This window comes from Triturus cristatus, chromosome 9 (genome assembly GCF_964204655.1).
Source record: "Triturus cristatus chromosome 9, aTriCri1.1, whole genome shotgun sequence".
NCBI classification, from domain to species: domain Eukaryota; kingdom Metazoa; phylum Chordata; class Amphibia; order Caudata; family Salamandridae; genus Triturus; species Triturus cristatus.
In genome coordinates, this window is record NC_140592.1 from 210,862,173 (window position 1) to 210,883,241 (window position 21,069).

At 42.5% G+C, this 21,069-nt stretch overlaps 1 protein-coding gene across 5 annotated transcripts in view; it reads left to right on the forward strand.

Annotated features, from left to right (window-relative positions):
• CFAP20DC (CFAP20 domain containing) overlaps window positions 1–20,596 on the forward strand; it is a 1,691,586-nt gene extending 1,670,990 nt beyond the window's left edge. For 4 of the 5 annotated variants that reach the window (XM_085624732.1, XM_085624734.1, XM_085624733.1 and 1 more), the window contains one exon: window positions 18,344–20,596. In XM_085624732.1, the coding sequence (XP_085480858.1) occupies window positions 18,344–18,456 (113 nt within the window). In that variant the 3' untranslated portion in view covers window positions 18,457–20,596. The remainder of the gene's footprint in view (window positions 1–18,343) is intronic. The other variant, XM_085624735.1, reaches the window with a different exon arrangement.
• The last annotated feature ends 473 nt before the right edge of the window (window positions 20,597–21,069 follow it).

A 21,069-nucleotide genomic window follows, 5' to 3' on the forward strand; every position in this document is an offset into this window, starting at 1 on the left:
CCCTTCCAGTCTGCTGCATCGTCTGTGCCTGTGCATCATACAGGAACCTTCCAAGGCCTGTGAAGCATCAACGACACCTGAAGTAATCTCCCTTGCAGGGATAGAGTCGCAACTAAGTTGACCGGTCTGCAGATCCTGAGCTCCTCTGGACTCCGGGGGCTCTGTAACACAGGTGGTGGTATTTCACAGCTCCTGAGGCCTGCCCTGCGCTCTTACCAAGTTTGAGGCCAGTATCCCTCATGGGGGTTGCAATAACCGAACCCCTGTGCACCACGTCCAACTTGCAGTTGCAAAGGCTTGTTGGCTTCCTTGCAAGAAGATCTTCGAGCTCCAAGTAGCTCCAACCTTGAGCACCTCCAGTGACCAGAATCTTCAGCCACATCGCATCGTGTGCATCGTGGCCTGCATCTTTTGCTGAGCTGCTTGAGGTTCTCTCACGACTCCATTGCCTCTGGCCTGTGGGTCCACTGGAGGGTCGCACTTGTTACTTTTGGGCTCCCCTGGTTGCTCAAGGCCTGCGCTGACTCCCCTGCCTTTGGTGATTCCCCTGGACCTTGCTGGTCCCGACGTTGCTCCTTCTTAGATTCCTGCATGGCTTGCCTTTGCCAAAGCTTGTTGGTGCTCCCGCTAGACACTGACCCCTCAGCACTCAACATCCTTCGTGGGACACCTTGTACCCGGGTCCTGGTCTTCCTCAGCGTGTCTGGTCCTCACAGCTGCAGAGTCAAGGTCATCGTCATCCTCCCTGAAGCACCAACATCAGAGGGCATTCGTTTTCCAAGTCTCCTGGTCCCTCCAAAGTGGCATAGACTCGGTCCCCTCTGCTTTCAGGTACTCCTCTTCAAGAATTCACGTTTGGATTCCCACGGACACTTTCCTGAAGTCCTCCATTGGGTTTGACGGCTGTTTCGGACACCACTTCACACATATGCACCCGGCTTCCCTGGTGTAGCTAACGTGGTTACTAGAGTTGCCACAGGGGATGGCTCTCCAACCTTCTGTCTTCCAAGGGGTTTCTTCAGGGTCCACTGGGAAGGGTCCCTAATCTTTAAAAGTCCAGCCGCCACTTGCACATAGAGTTGTATGGAGTACGCGGTCATGGGGTCCTTAGCTACTTGAGTGACTCGTTGGTGTCCCAGCAATTCTACGTCCTCTCAACACTGTCTTGACTCAAGTCGTGGTTCTTATACCACTTTCTTAGTATATGGTATGGTCCCCCCTTGGGGCCACCATGTATTTTGTGCTATTTACTGTGTTTCTTTGCTAAAGTATTGTGTGCATTGTGTTTATCTCCATGTTGGAGATATTGGAACATAATAGAGAGTATTATATAATACATACATCTTTTTATAAATACTTGGTGTGGTTCTTGTTCACTTAATCTATACCATAGGATTGCATTCTGGTGAAACAAGCTGCTTTACACTTCTTCTGGACTAAGCCTGAATGCTGCTCTCCACAGCTACCACTTAGAGAGCTTTCTAAAGTTGTCTAAGACCTGTAAATCACCATAAGGGTTGTCTGGACTGGTGCATGGTGCCCACTTACATTAGAGGACATCATATACCAGGCCAGCTTCTCACAGAGCCATAACCTGGAGCTTGAGGAGAATGACCTGTGCATGATGTGGTCAGGAGCTTTGCTTCACAAACTGACGTCTGATGCTGCCCCTACATGCAGGGATATGGAATTGCAGGAATGATGCCACCATAGCACAACATGATCTTGATGCAGCAATGAAAGAGGAATTGCAGCTGTGCATGCAGTTTTAAACTGGTCCTTAATTGCCATAAATACTCCAATACTTACACAGTTTCAAGGCAGCTGCTTCCATGAACAGAGAAACCTCTCTGAGTAAATACATGGGAAATGGTTTACATTTCAGAACTGCAGTGAAGTGAGATCGCATCCAAAACAGAACAGGCTTTTCCATGTTTCTAAGACTTTATTACTATATGACTTACAAACAAAACACATGAGGAAAAAATGCATAACAAAAAATTTATGTTTAAAGAAATTGTACACAAGTATCAGGCTTGTATTGATAAAACACAATTTGTGCATTACATTCTGCAGATATGGAGCTATCCACACTCTGACGTAACATCCGATTAAAACATGCGTGGGAGAATCAAACATCTACTCACAAAAGGGCCACTAGACTAAAGGAGAAAGTGAGGACACCACTCCCTGATCCTACCAATGTATCCAAAAATATTGGAGTAGATGCCTCACTCACTGAATTGTGACATGCTTCATCATCGGCGCCTAGCGACACCCTGGTAGGGTGATACCACCTGGACAGACACAACCAAAAGGATGGGAAATCTTATATAGTGTTTGCCGGGATAATACAGAGATCCAGACAGGAGAAAGAGAGTTAAAAATATCTTGAGGATTTGCTGTGTCTGACACACTTGTGTGTTGTGAAACTGATATGTATTACGGCCACCACGTAGCAGATTACAACCATTCCGTCACAGTAACGCCCGGTTCAAATTAGTGCACTGCAAATAACAAACATTAACAGAGCACTCAGGCAAACTTGTTCGATGTTTTCTAGAAATAGACCACCAAAAATGAGAACTCACCTCTGCCACAACACTTCTGATTTATTTAGCGAAACTTAGCAATTGTATTTTCTCTGAATGTCACTTACTGAGCTACACATAAATCGTTGAACATCCAGTAGAAATTCACACCAAATGGAGGTGAGGTGTCTGGTCGTACCTTTCTCCATGTCAAAGTTAAGCAGTTGTAGGCAGTCACAACAAAAGTGCATTTCTCTGTATCTGGTCATGTAGGAGTTAGATTGAGTCATAATGAAATTAGTGCATTTCCTGGAAGTGGAGCACCAAGAAAATGACGGGTATGTTTGGGATGTAACAGGTAAACGGGATTGGTTGGCTTGTAACAGTCCCTGTCCCAAACTTGATAGCACGCTGAACACACTGTCACGTTCATTGCAGCCGTCTTAAACTGCATGGAGACAGTCTTTGGTAAAAAGAGACCGAAGGAGGCATGAGCTGGGTCTTTCATAGACACCTTGAAGTGGACACTGGAGGCTCCAGGCCCCTATGGGAAACAACAAACAGAGGAACCGAGGTCTGTGCGAGAACATGTCTCTGACCGAGGCTGCACGAGTCCCATACACAGGACAAACAGACTTAGATGTGTGATCAAGGCAGGGCCGGACTGGGAACTCAAAGCAGCCCTGGCAAATTTTGTCAGACCAGCCCCCACACAGTGCACAGCGAGTGAGTCTGACCACTACAAGGGGGTTTGGGGGCTTCTACCCCCCCCCCCAAGAAACCTTGGGAAAAAATGGCAAAAATGGTGCATTCTACAACATATTTCTTATTATAAATTCAATTGCATTCGTTTTTAAAGCATAGTAAATGATGATCTTACAATGCACCAGCATACAGCAATCTTTACTGGGGCTCTTCCATGACTTCCTCCAACAGTGCCTCTCATTTCTCCATAGTCCCTCTCTCACATGTATTTCATTTGTTTGATAGAGCCTCTCATATCAGTGTAGGATATCGGAGCATTTTTCATCACACACACAGACAATGAATCATACCTGTGTAAATCAGTGTACTAGCAAATGTTACATAAGTCAAAGAGGACTACAAGGTATAGACCTTTTTTAAGAGTGATTGGTCTGGTCAAGCAAAAACTCAGGATTCAGAACATAACACTGTGGTTAGGGTTAACTTTACTAATAAAAATGTATTTCTAGCCAAACAAATACTGTTTAGCAAAATTTGGATAATAAAATTTTGTTCTGTGATCTGCATAGTACACGCTCTTCGCAGCAGGCATATTAATCCTTGCCGCTAACTTAGATGAGCCTTTTGGACTTGAATCTGGTGACTCCTTTTACCTAAAAACACCTCTGGGGAGTTATTGCTATAGACAAGTTGGTTCTATTTGGAGGGTAACGGAAAGGCTCAAACAAAATGTGGCCTTATTTCTTTCCAATAAGTGACATCAAGTTGTTTTCCGCTCAGGCATCTTTTAAAATACCAATTTTTCTAGTTTTACCTGTAAGTAGCGAACAAATTATTTGGATCCTGATAGATTTGCCTGGCATTAAGCGTAAGGAGAAAGAAGCGTGTTGACACTGCATTATTTGTGTGAGGAACATGTCTGCTGTTTTTAATCTTGCATGGGTTTTAATGTTGTTTAATAAAGTAATGTGATTAAGGTCGCTCCTTCTCGCAATCTTAATGTCTCTCAACATCTGACTCTAGAATCTAGATTATTTTTACTGTTCACACTTCATAGAATTCATAACAGTTTGTTCATACATTCATTCATTGGTGGGGCCCATAACACCAACACGCTTTCATCCACACATCTCACTCGAATCTGTACACAGGAGAAAGGCTGCTGGACCACGTGGGTACCTTATTACCTATCAGGACTATTTCCCTACTAAATTATATATATACATTCTATATACAGTCTTCAGAATCCTGGCTTTATCATCAAGGCACTCCACTGTTTGGTCGATGTACCAACTAGTTGGACTGGTTGATGGTGAATTAGAACCAGCTAAAACACAATCAAAGTCTAGAAAACATTTGATATCTTCAGTGATTAATTTAAGAACCACAAACTCATTTCTTGTTATTTCAAATTTTGTTTATCTAAAACTTTTAGCAATTCTTTTATCCTTACATCTATATACTACAACTCATAATTTTAATTCAGATTTATTAAAGAGTAATTTAAACATTTAGAATTCACATTAAAGCATGAATTTTTAGAAAAATTGCGGTAAATTATTTCCCCATAAACAGTCGACGAAAAGCTTCAGGCCGCCCACATAGGAAATAACCCAAAGTCAAACGTAGCCGCAACTCCAAACTCTTGAACTCCTTCCGAACCCACTAACTCCAACCCACTGCAACTGCAAATTGTCTCCCAAAGAAGAAAGATGAAGAACAACCACCAACAGCGAAGTAAGAAGAAGGAAAGTACAAGAACGCCCGCGATGACGGATGAGGGGGTCTTATACCTTCTTTTACCTTACTTCATACAGAATTTGGCAACTTTTTGGGGCAGACCAAATGTTCTGATTAGACAGTTCGGGGTTATCAATAGTTGATTGCACTTTTCCCAGAGCAAACTGGTTCTGCATAGTGACTTTGCACAAAGTTTACAAGTTGTCACTTTCCCTTTCCAGTTCTCATACATGGAACAGTAGATGTAACTTTTCAAGGCAAAAGGGTCTTATTGACAGGTTCATTCTTTGTCTCCTCTTTGGTTCACATTTGTCATCTTCTGGCTTGCGGTCAAATCCCCAACACATAGACCTTGGCAAGGAACACAATGTCAGGAGTTCATGTCGCCTTGTGATCTCCAAAGCTATCTGGGCATGCGCAGAAATCATCGCGCGCACAGAGTGGCATCTGCTTCAGAGAACGCCATCTTGAGTACTGCGGCCTAGTAGGCCCAAACATTAACTAAGCAAAAATAGACATAGCAGCAATTAGTATGTAGAAATGAAGGTTCTAATGTTCAAACCCACACTAATCCCATTATATATTATTATTTTCCTAGCTGCAGCGACATTTAAAGCGATAATACTTACCATACGATAACTTTATGCCACAATACAATCACAAAGCTATATAAATCATGCAATTTTACTATTTCACCACAATCCAAGGTTAGTTTGCGTACCATTGTTAATTATTTAATTTTGCCATGCAATTTGCAATTTAGTCCCACGTGTATCTGTGTTTATCAAGGTGCAAATATTTATTAGTACCACTTCCACTGCAAACATGTTATGTAAATTAATTTTTAGAATGATTACATAATTAATTTCATGCAAATTAGAGGAGGTATACAACATTTTGTTTTACCTGCTCCTTCAATACAAAAGGGCAACAGAGACAGTTGTACTGTATTGGGACAGTAACAACAGCGGACCAGGGCAGCCGCTCAGGAGCTCTATTTAGGGACAGGCAGTAATGGACATAATTGTGATCAGTGCTTAATTCGCGCCATGGTTGCAGGCGATGGGCACAGGCACTTGTCTTTGGTATGTACAACACTCAAGGGTAGCTGTTCCTGAAGGCGATTCGGCCCATTGAGCTACGGAGAGAGTAAAGGTTGGAGGAGCAAAAAAAGAGTGAAGGACCAACTTTTGGGGGGGGGGGGGTCCCAGGAAGAAAATTATTTTTTTGGGGCACTACCAAGGTATTTTTAAGTCACTGATTCATTATCTCCACACACCTGCATTCACTGCATTTTTTACAAAAAGATCTCCGCCAAGGAGCCCTCTTGCAGGGCCTGAAGACTATTGCTCCGCCAACCCCATGAGGAGCAAAAATGCCCAATGATGGAGCATGACACCTTCACGGGTGTGAGAGGGCAACATTTCCAAATAAGGAAATTCCCCTTTAATATACATCCATCCTAAGGCCAACAAAAAATTCTGTCCTTATTGGGTTGTTTTGCTCCTCCAACCTTCACTCTGTCCGTAGCTCAATAGGCCGGAATCTCCTTTAGGAACAGCTACCCTCAACTGCTGTACATACATGTTCTAGGAAGCTTAAGTACTAGACCTCTTTTTTCCACTCCCGGTCCCTACCTCTGTGGTTTGTGTGACTTATCTTTGGTAACCTCGACTCATCTTTCATGATCAGACTTTCACCTGGTATGAGAGAGAGAATGGCAACAAAGATAGAAAGAAGGGGAAGACAAAGATAGGAAATAGTGACAACGAGCGAAAAAGAAAAAGAACTTGTAAGAATGAGACAAAGTAAAAGGACGTGTAGGGTGGTGGATGAAGGTGCATGAGATGGAATCAAGACTAAGCAGGCTACGCATTAGGCACTCCAGCATTTAGCAGGGGTGGGCTTCTCAGAAGAGCATTGGGTACACAGACATATATTCATTTTTATGTATTTATAAATTAATCATTGCCTGTTACTCTGACGTTTAACAGAATTGTGAAGACTTCAGTTGTCCGGTTATTTATACAGACAGTGGAATCCAACTTGCTTTTAACTGCTGTACTTGTATGAGTTACATACAGCATACACAGAGAGATGCTACCCCCATTTCACCTTTTCTTAGTAGGATGCACTCGCAAAATAAACAGGAGTGGCGAGCTCATGAACACTTTTAAGATATGATCTGTTTCGATACCAAGCACTCAGTGTGTTCCTATTTAGGTTTCACCTGCACATCGCTTGTGCTGTGCTTGAGAAATCTATTGTTTTCCATATGAACTTAAAAGAAACTTCCATCCCGCCTCCTCCCTTTCCTGGCTTCTAATTGGTTCCAGTGCCTGCCACTTACCTTTTCTCTATTTCTATTGGCTGTAGCATATTTTCCTGCGTTTACCAATGCTTGTTCCTCGTCTGCTTCTCTTATTAGTTTTCCGCCGCAGAAATACTGTTAACATCCGCATTGGTGGAATTACATTTTCATAAAGGTCTGCCTTTTACAGTTGCTGCATATTTATATAAGAATTAATCACCCGGAGAGATTACGTGATTTGCATAGAATCACAGGATGTTGCAGCGGCGCCACCAATACTCGAATCGGGATCCCCAGCTCTCATATCAACAGCGCTAGTCTCTGTGCCACATTCTCTGCACTCCTGTGTTATTTGTTAGGGAACTCTTTCCTTCTCATGGACAATGATTGATGAAAACAGCTCTTCATTCATTAGATAGGCGAAACCGATGCATTACCAATGCTTGTTACCTCTGACCCCTCTCTACGCCTTTGCTGCAGCTAGTGTCCTGTGCATGTTCTCTGTGATGGGCACTTTCACTTTTACTGAAGCTTGAGAAAACCATTCCTTTCACAGAAGCCAACACTATTGGTCCTGTCAATACTTGTTATGGATTGCAATGGGAGATCGCCCTTTTACTCTAGTGATTGCTTTTAGTCTTGCACTCGGCCTAATGCATATTTTATACCAAATAATTCTAAACGTAATTACCATTTTTTGAAAGCTGTTAATTACAATGCTATTTACTCAAGTCTCAGGGTATGTTAAGTAACGTACTGCCAGAAAATAAGCATATAAACGAGCAGTGACGTTAGAAAATATGTTTCCATTTTAGCTGACACTCGGTGAAATCAGTAAATCGGACATTCTGTACAGGGAAAATTACACGTTTGTAAAAATTAATCTAGAGGAAAGTAAGAGGAACAATGGCTTCTCTTGAATGATCATCTATTAATCCCTGGCTCTGGTCATGCTCGGACTGGGGCAGAAAATAGGCCAGGGGATCAAAACAAAAGTGGCCTCATTAGTGAATTAGAAAGATTAAAAAGTGGCCCATTGTTGCAAATTGGGTCAGTTTTCAACTTGTAAAGACAAGGTGTATTGGTGTTTGGCAAAGTATGAAAGACTACAAGGATTTGACCTTGCTGCAGGCAATGTTTGTTTTAATATCAGGGAAATCAACAGTAAAAACCGGCCCAGCAGACCATAAAACAGGCCCACAAACAGCCAGAAAAATGGCCAGCAGACTGACCTTTCACACCAGCTCATCGGACACTGCCTGAGTGCGCTATAGGCCAGTCCGACCCTGGCTCTAGTTCTTCTAGTCCCGGGGGCTTTGTCGGCTATGAAAAACGTGAACCGAAAACGTGATGCAGAAGCACGTATGTTTATTATGTGTAAACCAATATTTAAATATAACTTTCGCAGCTTGTCATCATGGAATGCTGACTATTTAGGGTGTAGATGTGACCAGTTTCATATAGAAAGGCTGTATTTAATGTTTTGTTTACTTCTTCCGTTGCAAACTGTGTCTTTTGCAAAATTTGAACAATCGGTTTATTAGGTAATACTAGCAATGAGATTTTTATTAGGAAACACAGCCCAAGGCCACATCACTTTCATGTTGTACTGTTAACGCTCTGGAACCTAGGTGGGATATTTACATGCTTAGACAAAGGTAGTGGCGCTTATGTCCATTTGCAAAGACTGTTATTTGGTTTTGCAGTATATGGTTATACTTAGTAGAGTGTGGAATGCTTCATTCTTCAAGTTTTTCCCTTGCTTTGTAGTTAGCTCTGATTTTGAAATGGATTGTAGTTTGTACTGCAATGGAAGGCCCTATCAATAACAAGAGATGTTTTGAATTAGTCCAAATTCGTTTGTTCTGATTGCTATTTCCAACCACAGGTTCTTCAACTTTTGTATTTCCCCAGGCACCAGATGGTATCAGGAAATATTTTCCAGCAGTTGCCCCAGTGCCAGTAGGTGGCACCATAGACGTCCACAGCAGCTTCATCCCTTCCACAGGAGTGGCTGTGAAGAGCCATATAATATAGGAGACAGTCCTACGTACTGAGACCAGTTACTTTTTATGCACAGCAATCAGGAGCTCTACTCATGAAAGTTTGGCAGTTTTTCAACAACTTCTCAAATTTATTTTTCAGTGACAGTGTGTTAGAGAAATGTCTCCCCCAAAGGCTATTGGCTACAAGCCTGTTGCACCTGCACGATGCAAATGACAATTACAAACCTGCATGGCATCTGTGTTTCGTGTCTCGGCTCCAAGCATGATTCGAAACCTTGCAACAAATGCTCCCTAATGCATCTGAAGGCCATCAGTAATTTGGAGATGAAGATGTGCCAAGCACACAAGAAAAGGTCTGTCATTCTCCAAGTTGTGGGTACGTTCCTGCTCCAAATCCTGGTCTCAAATTCAGTCCTCAAGTAAACCAAGGCAAAGTCAAAGAATAAACCTTACTGCAAGCCGAGCAAGTCAAGATGGGAGTCCTTCCTCCTGCGAGAGATTTTGAAGTTTGACCTAGTCTGCACTAGTCAACTGACTCTGACTCCATTCCTCAGCTAGAGCCAAGGAACCCCACATGTCCAAGCCATTTTTGACTACGCAGCAAGTAGAAGCCTTTAAGGAGGCTGTGCTGCAGCTATTATGGACAATTTGGGGTCTCCCAGGAGTGCCCTCGGGCTCTATGGATCTACCTGCGGCCCCAGTATGGCTTCAGCTGGAGGGTCTTTCCCTGGTGCCGACTATCCCCCAGCTCCATCCACGCTAACAGTTGCTGGATCGCTGAGTCACCCTGTTTGTCTGTGCAAAGCCTCAAGAACCCTAAGCGAAAGGCTATGTAAGGCCTCTGCCAGTATTCCCTCACTGCCTTGAGCCACACTTCACAATGGAGGATGGGAATGGTGGTCTAGGTTCCTTGCTTCATTGCCCACTGTCTCTTAAACCACGTTGTCTAACTGTTGTGGTGTGTTCAGGACCCCAGTTTGACCAATGGCAAAGATCGGCTGGGAAGGTACAGCTAGTAGAGACTGAGGGACCCTGTTTGTCAGTAGGAATCCCAGTACTAGTGAATGTAGCTCTAGGTTCTTCTCTTTCATTCTTTTCAACAGTGTCATCCACAAACTCTACCCCTGGTGAGTGTTGCGAAAAGGATATTGAAGGGAGGGGTGCCGGACTATCTGAGGAAGTAGAGCTCTTCGGTTTCTCAGTTCATGCGTGAGACTCTCTCCCAGGACTCCACAGAATCATATAAGGGCGGTTCCTCCACTAGGGTGGAGGAGCGTTGCCCCACTGCTTTCTCGCAGTGCGAGAAACAAAACATAAAATGGTAATTACTTTTGGTTATTACCATTTTATGTTTCTTAGCGCATTGCGGGTGGGCGAGTGGGTGGAGCTGCCCTGCTCTCTGAGCAGGGCAGGGCAGGAGTGGTTTGCCCACTCCTCAGTGCACAAAGACTGTTTGGTCGGCCCTCTCGGGCTGCCCAAACCAGTCATGCACACTCTGCCCATCTCCATGCAGGCTGCATTGCAGCCATCCCCTACAACACTTGGCTGGTGGCATCCCAGCCAATCACAACACTCCACTGGAGCATTGTGATTGGCTTAGGGGAGGGAGCCTGGCTGCCTGCTTCCTGTTCCTGCCAGAGGCAGGAGAACAGGAGCAGTGAAGACATGGGACCTGGGCCGGCAGAAAAGTAGGTTAAAATTATTTAAAAAAATATATAATTGACCCCCCTTCCCCATGCAACCCCACCCCCCACTCCCCCAGCCCCCCCCCCCCGTGAGCCTTGCTGGTCGCTACTGAAGTAGTACCACTCAAAATGAGTTTGAACTCAATGTTCCACTGCTATACCTGCCCCTTCCTGTTAGCCTCAATCATAAACCACCTGGAAGACACGACGTATCTCATGAAAGGAAAGAAGGCCGTTCATTGCCATTCTGCCGCTTTATTTGGACGAACTTGCCCAATGTCACAGTTGTACTGTCACTAAAACTATATGTGACACTGCCTGTATTCTCTAGATGCCTGGCAGAATCTGCACTCTTTCCAAAGCATGCTCTAACCATGTTGTTCAATTTATCATGATTAATCTCACGCTTTGAAATGGGTTCATCTTTACTTCTTTTGTTACCGTTTGAGATTTGCATGATTAGTTTTTATCTTTACAACTGCAAAGTGCATCATCTCGGTTCTCTTTTGTTTTGCTCTAAATCGATTTTTGTTCTTTTACTGTTTTTATTGGCAAGTATGTTGACAGAATTAATTAGATCTCATACACAGTTAGAGAAATTGGCTGTTTCAGGCTACAACCCAATCACATCTGTCTGCTGAATGTATTCCTTTCCCTGAAGCCTATTCCAAGCAAGTGAAACCATCTCTAAGCAAGTGTGCTCTATAAAACTTCCATGAAATATCTGGACCTCTGAATTATTTTTATCCTGAATGCATTTAAATATCTCCATCACATTTCTTCCATTACGGTTATGCGCATTAAAATTCTAGGGCCTGATTCACAAACTGCACTTAGTAGTAAGTTTTGTAGTACTAAAGTATTACTACAAAACGTTCTACAAAGTGCTAGCCACAAACTTCACTTTTGTAGTAACTTACATTTTTGTAGTAAGTCCCTACCTCCATTATTTTTCTTGGGATGCTGTTGCAGGACCAGTGGGTGGTTATGTGTAGTGCTAGCATTTCTTCAGGAGTGCACGTTTTGGAAAATGGCCCTCTCTGAAGGGTTGCCCCAAACCTTTTGCCTTCCTCCTCCTCTTTTACTGTCCTTTTTGTTGGCTTTAAGACTCTGGGCACTTTACCACTGCTGACCAGTGATAAAGTGCATGTGCGCTCTCCTCTAAACATGGTATAATAGGTTTACACATGTTTGGCATATTTGATTTACTTGTAAGCCCCTTGTAAAGTGCTATACCATATGCCCAGAGCCTGTAAATGAAATGCTTCTAGTGTCCTACAGCACTGATTTTGCCACACACAGAAGTAGCCTTTCAAACCTGTCTCAGGCCTGCCACTGCAGGGCCTGTGTGTCCAGTTTACTGCAAATACGAATTGACATTTAAAACTACTTATCAAGCTTGAAACTCCCCTTTTATTGCGCATAGGTCACCCATAAGGTAAGCTCTAGGTAGCCGTAAGGGCAGGGTACTGTGTAAATAAAGCGTAGGACATGTACTGTGATGTTTTGTATGTCCTGGTTGTGACAAATAGCCTATTTCGTTTTTCACTACTGTGAGGCCTACCCCTCTCGTAGGCCAGCGTTGGGGATTTCTTAAAAACACCTATAAGCTGTAATTCCTGATTGCAGAGGAGCAGCTGCTTTGTTTTTTTTTCTTTGAATTGGTAACAACAGATCCTCTTTTTATTTTTTGCAAAGTTTTATATAGTGCGAACTTGACCCGAATCCAATCAGGTATCAGAGCGCTTTACATAGCACCAGTTACGTTACATGAGGACACACATTCATTTTTGTTAGGCACGGGGAGATTAAGAGATTTGCCCAGAATCACAGGATGTTTAGCGTCATTACGAGACTCGAACACATTTCCCCAGGTCTGAGGTCGAGCGCCCTAGCCGTTAGGCCAACTCCTCTCCTCTCCCCTCTCCACTCCACTTTACTGGTAAATGTGGATTTGACATTACTCGTTTAAGAGTGCCACTTTTAGATAGTAGGCATTCTTCTGCTGTTAGCTTTTTGTGTGCCTTACAGCCTGTTTCCAACACACGTCTGGGGTAGGGTGACAGCTACACTTTGTGTATTCCTTCTAGACAGCCACAAACACAGAATACTTTATGGCATCTGCATTCATCTGCATACTGATGGGTCTTCCTGGGCAAGAGGGAAGGGAAGAGCTAAAACTACACTTCAATAGGTAGTGTCCTGTCCTCACGCAAAGCACTGATCAACCCCTCCTCAGATAGGCTGGCAGAATGGCCTGTGCACTTCAAAGGCTTTGCTATAGAATCACTTCCACATCAAAGGCATTTTTGGGTATTCGTACTGGGTCTCTGACCCCCTAAAAGTAGACACACTACTGGACTTGTAACTAAGCTCTGCCAGAGGAGCTGCTGGGCTACTTAAAGGACTCAACTGGACTGCCTTTCTGGAAGGTGATGCTTTTCTGCTTGTTGCCCTGCTGCTCTCTGACTCTGTTGAAGGAGAGCTGGACTCTGCCTTCTTCCACAGTGATCTCCAAGGGCTTGCCCCCTGTTCCTGAAGTCTCGGGGTATTCAGACTTCACCTGCCTACTGTTGCCATGGGACGAACTGGATCGCCAGTGTGCTCTGGGAAAAGAATGGGCGATTCAATTGCTAAGGATCGAGCATCCCGTTTATGCAAAAGACGCCACAGCGCTGAGGGATGCTTCTATCTAGTGTAGCTCCACCTGGCTGCCTTGACCAAGATCGATCGCTCTGTGTAGTTTGTGAATGCTGCAAAGTAGTAAACTTACCCAAAAGTGTAAATATACTCAAAGTGTAAGTTACCTTTGTGACTCTGGCCACAAACATCTAAATTATTACATTTTTTTTTTATTATGCCGACCACAGTCTGGGGTGTTCCATTTCTGTAGGTCATTTGGACAGGATATTCCTAATATTTTGGAGTTTTGGCTTTCAAACCCTGGACACCATACCCTAAATTAAGGCATGCCCTGGGCTGGGGGTTGTCTCTGTGGATATATACATGCAACAAGAATTTATTTATATTTCTGTTTATTTTATCTCCATTTCCAAACCAGTTTCACTCAGCCTCTGAACTGCATTGTCAAAGTGTTTGTAAAGTTGAATCAAATTGCCATATCTACTTTGTATTTGCACAAAGCTCCATTGTGTAGCACTAGACTGCCTTATACTACTATTTGAGTCTATGCTTACCCAACGCTTAACTCTTCATTTGTGTCACAAGCCACATTTCTGATATTTTCACAATCTTTTGGTTCTCAATATTTTGGCCTCACAACATTTTCTACTTGATTATCTAGTGGAATACAAAGATAGCGGGCTTTGTTTTCACAATTGTCTGTCATGTATTTGAAAAAGCAAGGATTATTGACTTTGCTACTGCTTGTTTACTTTCATCTGGTGTTGTTGGCATGGTTTCGTTCTCTAGCAGCAATCTAATTTCCTCGGCCTAAAATTTCTTTGTAAGTCAGATTTTTTTTCTGATTGTCTTCTAATATCCAGATTTTTTGTGCATTTGTGCCACGGACATATAACTGCCTCGTTGAACAATCTATTACTTTTACTGATATGTGTGGGTGATTCCTCATCCCACATGCATGTTTGTAATACTGTTTGTGCGTATATTAATACAAAATAGGAAAAACACTGATCACAAAAAAGTGTTCTGGTTCAACAGAATTGACGTGTTAAGCAAGAAGACAAACAGGTAATACAAAAGCCAACACTTTCATACCGTAATCAAGGGACCATTTAAACATTTAAACACATCTCCTTTACTTCATGATTCCATAACAGTTGTCCAGACATTGTTATTTCAGGCATTCGAAGTCTTCCATATTTGCTACTTGACGCTGCAGGGAGTGTATCTTCCTTTCCTTAACAGTGACTCCAAAGCTCGGCTTGTCAGCATCCTACACTGAGTGGAAGTAATAGCAATCTGTTCCCTTGCTGTGACCGCTCGCAAGTAGCCATCAATATCAAAATAAAATCCAGTGTTTTCAGTATACTGTGTCATACACAAATCCAAGACGACTTGTCTATCGACAAAATAATATACTATTGCCCAATATGTCTGTTAAGTGTGTGATTACTCTATGTCAACATTCTCTTTACACTAGAAAGAGTCACAGTTCCAGCAAACATATGAAGAATAGGACCTTTAAGCTGCATGTCCATGAGTAAAGAAAAGCAATCCTAAAACAGCCTCTGTTAGAAAGTACAGTATTGTACCCTGTCCCCACTGTAGCCTAGATGGTTCTAGGAAGTCTTAGAATGTCTGGGGACACAAAATCTTCTTGCACCCTGACTATACCGAGTGGTAGCAGTGGTTTCTGTTAAACAGTCTTTTATCCAATTAAAGGCTCAGCAACATGGACGCACCCCAGTACTTTTGAAAATGTTATCATAAAATCCTTTTAGACATACAGCATTGGAGAAGGCAGATCAGAGAACACATGCACAGTATCCACATTGAAGGTGTGGGATCTCGGATGACGTCATGCTGATCAACAATTCTGAAAAGAAGAGCTAAAAAGCAAACGTATCTTCAAAGACCGAGTTTCACTAGGATCACGATTTTTTGCATAAAGCGCAAATAATTATACGTTTTGTATTGTCCACAACTGATTGAGGCTTCTAACCACAGTTTCCTCACCGTAGAATATTCCCCAGGTGTCAGACTGGATCAGGAAAATCTTATGCAGTAACTCTGTGCGCCAGTAGGTGGCCTCGATTGGCTCTGTGTTTACACCGTCGGGGTTAGGAGTAAGGTTGCAGTGCCTACAGAGGCTCCCCCGGGTGCGCTAACATCAGTTCCTTTCCTTCTGCTCACCCACATTTTTGCCAACTTTTTTCAACCTTTTGTCGAATTCTCTATTTGTGTGTGTATATATATCTTTTTCCGGTGAATATATATATATATATATATATATATATATATATATATATATATATATATATATATATATATATATATATATATATAAATTCACTGAAAAAACCATAGGTTTCAGACATGTTATAGTTAGCGGAAATTTTACTGATAAAAAACCAATGAAATTCCCCCGTTATAGTTAGTGCAGGCAACTATAACTCACGCGACCGCAATCCTCTGCTGATGCTAATACTGTATTTAGACACTTATTTGCCCATGTCTTCTTCCATAAATTTTTAGCTATACATATATTAGAAATATTTTTTTTTCATAAAGACACATATGTCATCAGCAGAAGATTGCGGTCGCGTGAGTTATAGTTGCCTGCACTAACTATAACGGGGGAATTTCATTGGTTTTTTATCAGTAAAATTTCCGCTAACTATAACATGTCTGAAACCTATGGTTTTTTCAGTGAATTTGCAAGGTTTTTTAAATGCTAATTCCTAACTATAACGTGTGTGAAACCTATGTTTTTTTCAGTGAATTTGTACGGTTTTTTAAATGCTAAGTTACTTTACGCCATTCGTGGCGTGCACGCCCACTTAACGCAGTTCGTTCCGTGCGCGCACGGTGCGCTTCGCGCACCGCGCGCCCACTTTACGCAGTTAGTGCCGTACACGCAAGGTGGGCACGCAGTGCGCTACGCGCACCGCGTTCCCACGTTACGCACCGTGCGCACATGGAGGACATATTATGCGCTTCCTTGTGATAGGTAATCTGTTAAATTTAATTTGTAAGTGATGACAATAATATGCCATGCACAGAGAGTGTTTTTTTTTTTTTTATTAATATTTTTAGCGTAAGCGCACCGTACGCGTACGGTAAGCGTAATCGGCGAAATTTTCAAAAAATTAAAATTTACCGTTTTTGGCCTTTGAGGACTCAACTAACATGGCTATGTGCATGGGCGCTGTCTAAACAGCCCCTTTATATGTTTTTTGCCTTTATTTACAGCCCCCCCCTCAGAGTGCGAGAGAGAAAATGGCGGCCGCCGCTTCCTGGTTTCGACCGATTCGAATGTTTACTTAGATGTAACAGCCAATCAGAATCGCTCTCGCGCACGCCACCGTATGCGTACGGTAAGCTTACGGTAAGCGTACCGTAAGCTGGCTCAGATATATATATTAATTTAAAGGCAATTTTCTCAGAATCTACTGAACAGATTTACACCAAACCTACAAAAGGCACTTCCTTGACCTGAGGACTACCTCTCTGCCAAATTTCTAGTAATTCTGTTCAGCCGTTCGGGCTGTAGCCCTGTCTAAAGGTCCTATGGAAAAATGCATGGGAAAAATGCGTTTTGGGACCCCCTTTTATCTCAGCCCCCGCTTGACGAATCCCCCGAGACTTTCAGGGTAGGAGCGGAGCGTAGCGCCCCACCTATTTTGAGAAATTCGCGAGGATTCGTCGACCGGTGCCAAAGTTATTCAAAATAGAATGTTGCGGATTTCCTATGGAAAAGGGGTCCTAACTATAACTACCTACTGGCGACCGCCAGTAGGTAATATATATATATATATATATATGTATATATATATATATATATACACATACATACACAGACAAACACACATTTATATCTATATCTTTTTTTCCAGTGAATTTATATATATATATATATATATATACTCAATGAAAAAAACAAAAGCCAATGGTTAAAGGGACGTTAATGCTAGGTGAATATGACAGTGATAGCCTTAACCTTTTGAACTAAAAAAAACTCAGTAGGATTTAGTACTCAGAAATTCACCAGTGACAGTTAGCAGAGCTAACTATAACTTGTCCCTCCGCCATGCACTGCTTATGACCTTGCGTATTACATCACTCAGTACATGTTCTATGACATCATTTATAACAGCACTGATGACATCTCTTTTTCATTTCAATCTTTTTTTTATTTTTTATTGTTTTAGTCATCCTTGTGCGTTTAAACTAAGTGTTCAGGTACAGTAATTCAAAACTAAAAAGGATTTATTTACCTGTTGCAAGTACACCTGCCAATGGGAAAACACTCACACTGTTCTAGAAGAATGAGAAGGGATGGCTAATTTTACTTTTTAATGTAATGTTTTTATTGCAAGCATATGGCTTCCTGGATGCCACACTTAGGCAGAAGCATGTTTTCCCTTTTATTTGTTTATGTTGTTGCAGCGTGTGCTTGCAACAAAAAAAAAAAGAAATAACCATCACACCCGCTTGCTAACACCTGAACTATTGACTTTGCCAGTGTTTGTCACTGTTGCGATGAGCCAAAAAGATGAGACCTTGCCCAACACAACACTTGTATCGTTGCAAATCTGGTGTACTGTACATCCATCAAAGAGACATATAACAAATACTGTGACAAGAAAGGTACTTGTAGTCTGAAAATATGTATAATATATATTTTAATACTGAGCTGCTATTTTTACTTTTTTCTCATAGGTCAAGATGATTTCAGCAATGAAGAGGATGAAGAGGTCTTGACGCTTCTGTACGATTCATGCCTAAATTGCTACTTTGATCCTGAAACCGGCAAATACTATGAACTGGCTTAGGTTGTGCATGGGAGACGCAAGCGCCAGCCGCAGCCAGTGCAGGTAAGAGCGGTAGGGTGGTGGGGCCGGGTGATGGGGGATTTCGATAAACGACGACGAGGAAACATTATTTATTTATTTAATTTTTCCTCATGGTCGTCTGTCGAATCCCCCCCAACTCTGCCCACCGCCCTACCACTCTTACCTGCGTGGGCCGCTCCTGTACGCTTTCGGTTATGCTGCTGGCTCAACACGAGATATCACGAAGGTGGTGTGGTTTTATGCTGGTACCAGTGCAATCTGTGTAATCTGGAAAATTCGAGTGCATAATGCACCAGCACTGCACGTTGTATGTAATCTAGCCCCAGGGGAGGATTATACAAACCACAATTCTCATTTGGGCCTCTTCTTATGCTCCAGTGTAGTTTTGTATTACAAAAGGGCCTCTGTGATGCTTCACCTGTAACACATATTGCACTGTCATACCATAACTATCTGCACAGAAGTAATTGTGAAGTCCCTCCTTTGTAAAATTATGCAAACATGGTAAACATACTCCCGCCATATTAAGGAAGCATGGGCGAAACGGCTCTGCAAGGGGAACGTGAACAGTATGTTACCTAGGGTGTAGGGCACATATGGCAGCCCAAAGAGCTTATTTATGGATGTCCCTAGCTGTCTTCAGTGGGAGGCACAGACTGCCCCATGCAGATAAAAACTGTGCTTCGGGGCTGTCACATTTGTAGAAGAGTGACGTGCATCCTAGTCCCTCAAGAGCTCCCTTCAAGCTGTCCGGTGTCCCCTCCACAGAAACAAGGGGCGTTTGGTACTCTGCTTCCCGGGTTCTCTTTTGTGCTTTCTCCAGGTCCTGCGCTAATTTGCAGTGTTAGTACTTGATAGAGACGGTTATTTTTGGGGTATATTTAGACTTTCCAACTCATACGGTGCCACCGTGTGTCACACGATATCTGCTTCCTTCAAACAGTCACCCAGTGAAGAGCTGCTATCACACGGTGGAACACTGGGTGAGCTGCAGGCCTCTGCGCGGGGTGTGTTTCTAGCTCTTGTTCAGGTGCTCTCTCAGCCAATGTCCTTTCCAGGGTGGGAAACATCCCCAGGACATCGCCATCAGCCTCAGAAGATTGCTTTTTTGGGGGGTCTGGGAGGGGAGTAGGGGGAGTAGAAGTGCCAAACACAGCCTGAGACATAAAAGTCCCACACACTTTGAAAAGTTTTCAGAAGTTGGCAGGTCGGTAAATGGTGCTTGCCTGTCATATGTGTTTGGCGCACTTACATATGCATGAGATTAACCTGTAATATAGCACCCAATATCGCCCGACTTGCTTCTGGGTAAAATGTTGTGAATGAGGTAAGCTATAGCGTACTACAGAGTAAATATATGTAAATAATGCTAAAGTTTCTGCGGTCTTTAGGTTAAAGGTAGATTTATTTTTGGAAAGAATTGTGTGAAAATGTACACCAAACACTTACATGCTGCGAGGTTCCATGCTTTTATTTTTTTTACTAGGGTCCTAGTGCTGTGCACTAACTTGCTTACCTTCAAATGTTGCACGTTCCAGTAAAAAGGGCCACGCCAGTGTTACTTCAAGCACGCAAATGTATCCTCAAAATCAATAAAGCAGTCCTAAATTACGTGTTGTCTATAAAAGCGACGCATTGTCTTGCGAGATGTATTCCTCTGATATGAATTCACCTATCTCAGATAAACCTCGGACCCACCTGTGGTGTGCTTAGTGTACTTTCAAATCTGTAGTGTCTTCCATGAGGATGTTATGCAGTGTTAATTTTTTGGGTGCCAATACAGTTATGAAGCATCTTCAGGGCAATGTAGACACAATTATGAATGCCTTAGATCATTAAATCAAACATTTTGTAAACATTGTAGTATCTTAAGATGCTTCCAATGCTCATTTTGTAATTACAAAAATTGTAAAATAATAGTTCTGCACATGCAATTTTACCGAATGTGATTGTTTTATCGGTTAAGTGATAAACTAGTTAACAGTGTAATACCATATTTATTAAATGTGTAAATTTGCAACTAAATGGCGGCCATTCTTTTTATCTGCTCATATAATTTTTGCATAAGTAGGTCTTGAAGCACCGGCACGACTATTTTATATTAAAATGTTTTCAGACATTTAAGTGTTTTATCCATCATTTTGTTATATTTCTTTCCGAGCATCTCCAAGTAAATCAAGTGATTGCGTGCCGCAGTACGTTCATATTTTATGCGTGTTGGCATCTTTAATGTTGCCTGTCCTACACATATATTGTGGAATTCACATTTTAAAGGCAATCATGTCTTTTATAGGATATTTTTATCTCTGTGTATTTATTACGAGCTGTAATTGCCTGTCAATGAAAGAGGCCGCAGGTGAAGTGGCGAACTGTGTAACTATGGAGAGAAGTGCAGTGCTTGCGGGCGACATGGGGGTTAACCGATGATTACCTGTCACTGGGAACAGATAAACGGACGCTTTTTTTTAACACCACAGAAACGCAGAACATAGCCCTGTCTTTCATTCTACCACCCAACAGTGGCAAGTTACAACTTATCATGCAAGTATCATGTTTTCCAAGAACAGCTACCCAGTCCCATAAAAAACGGGG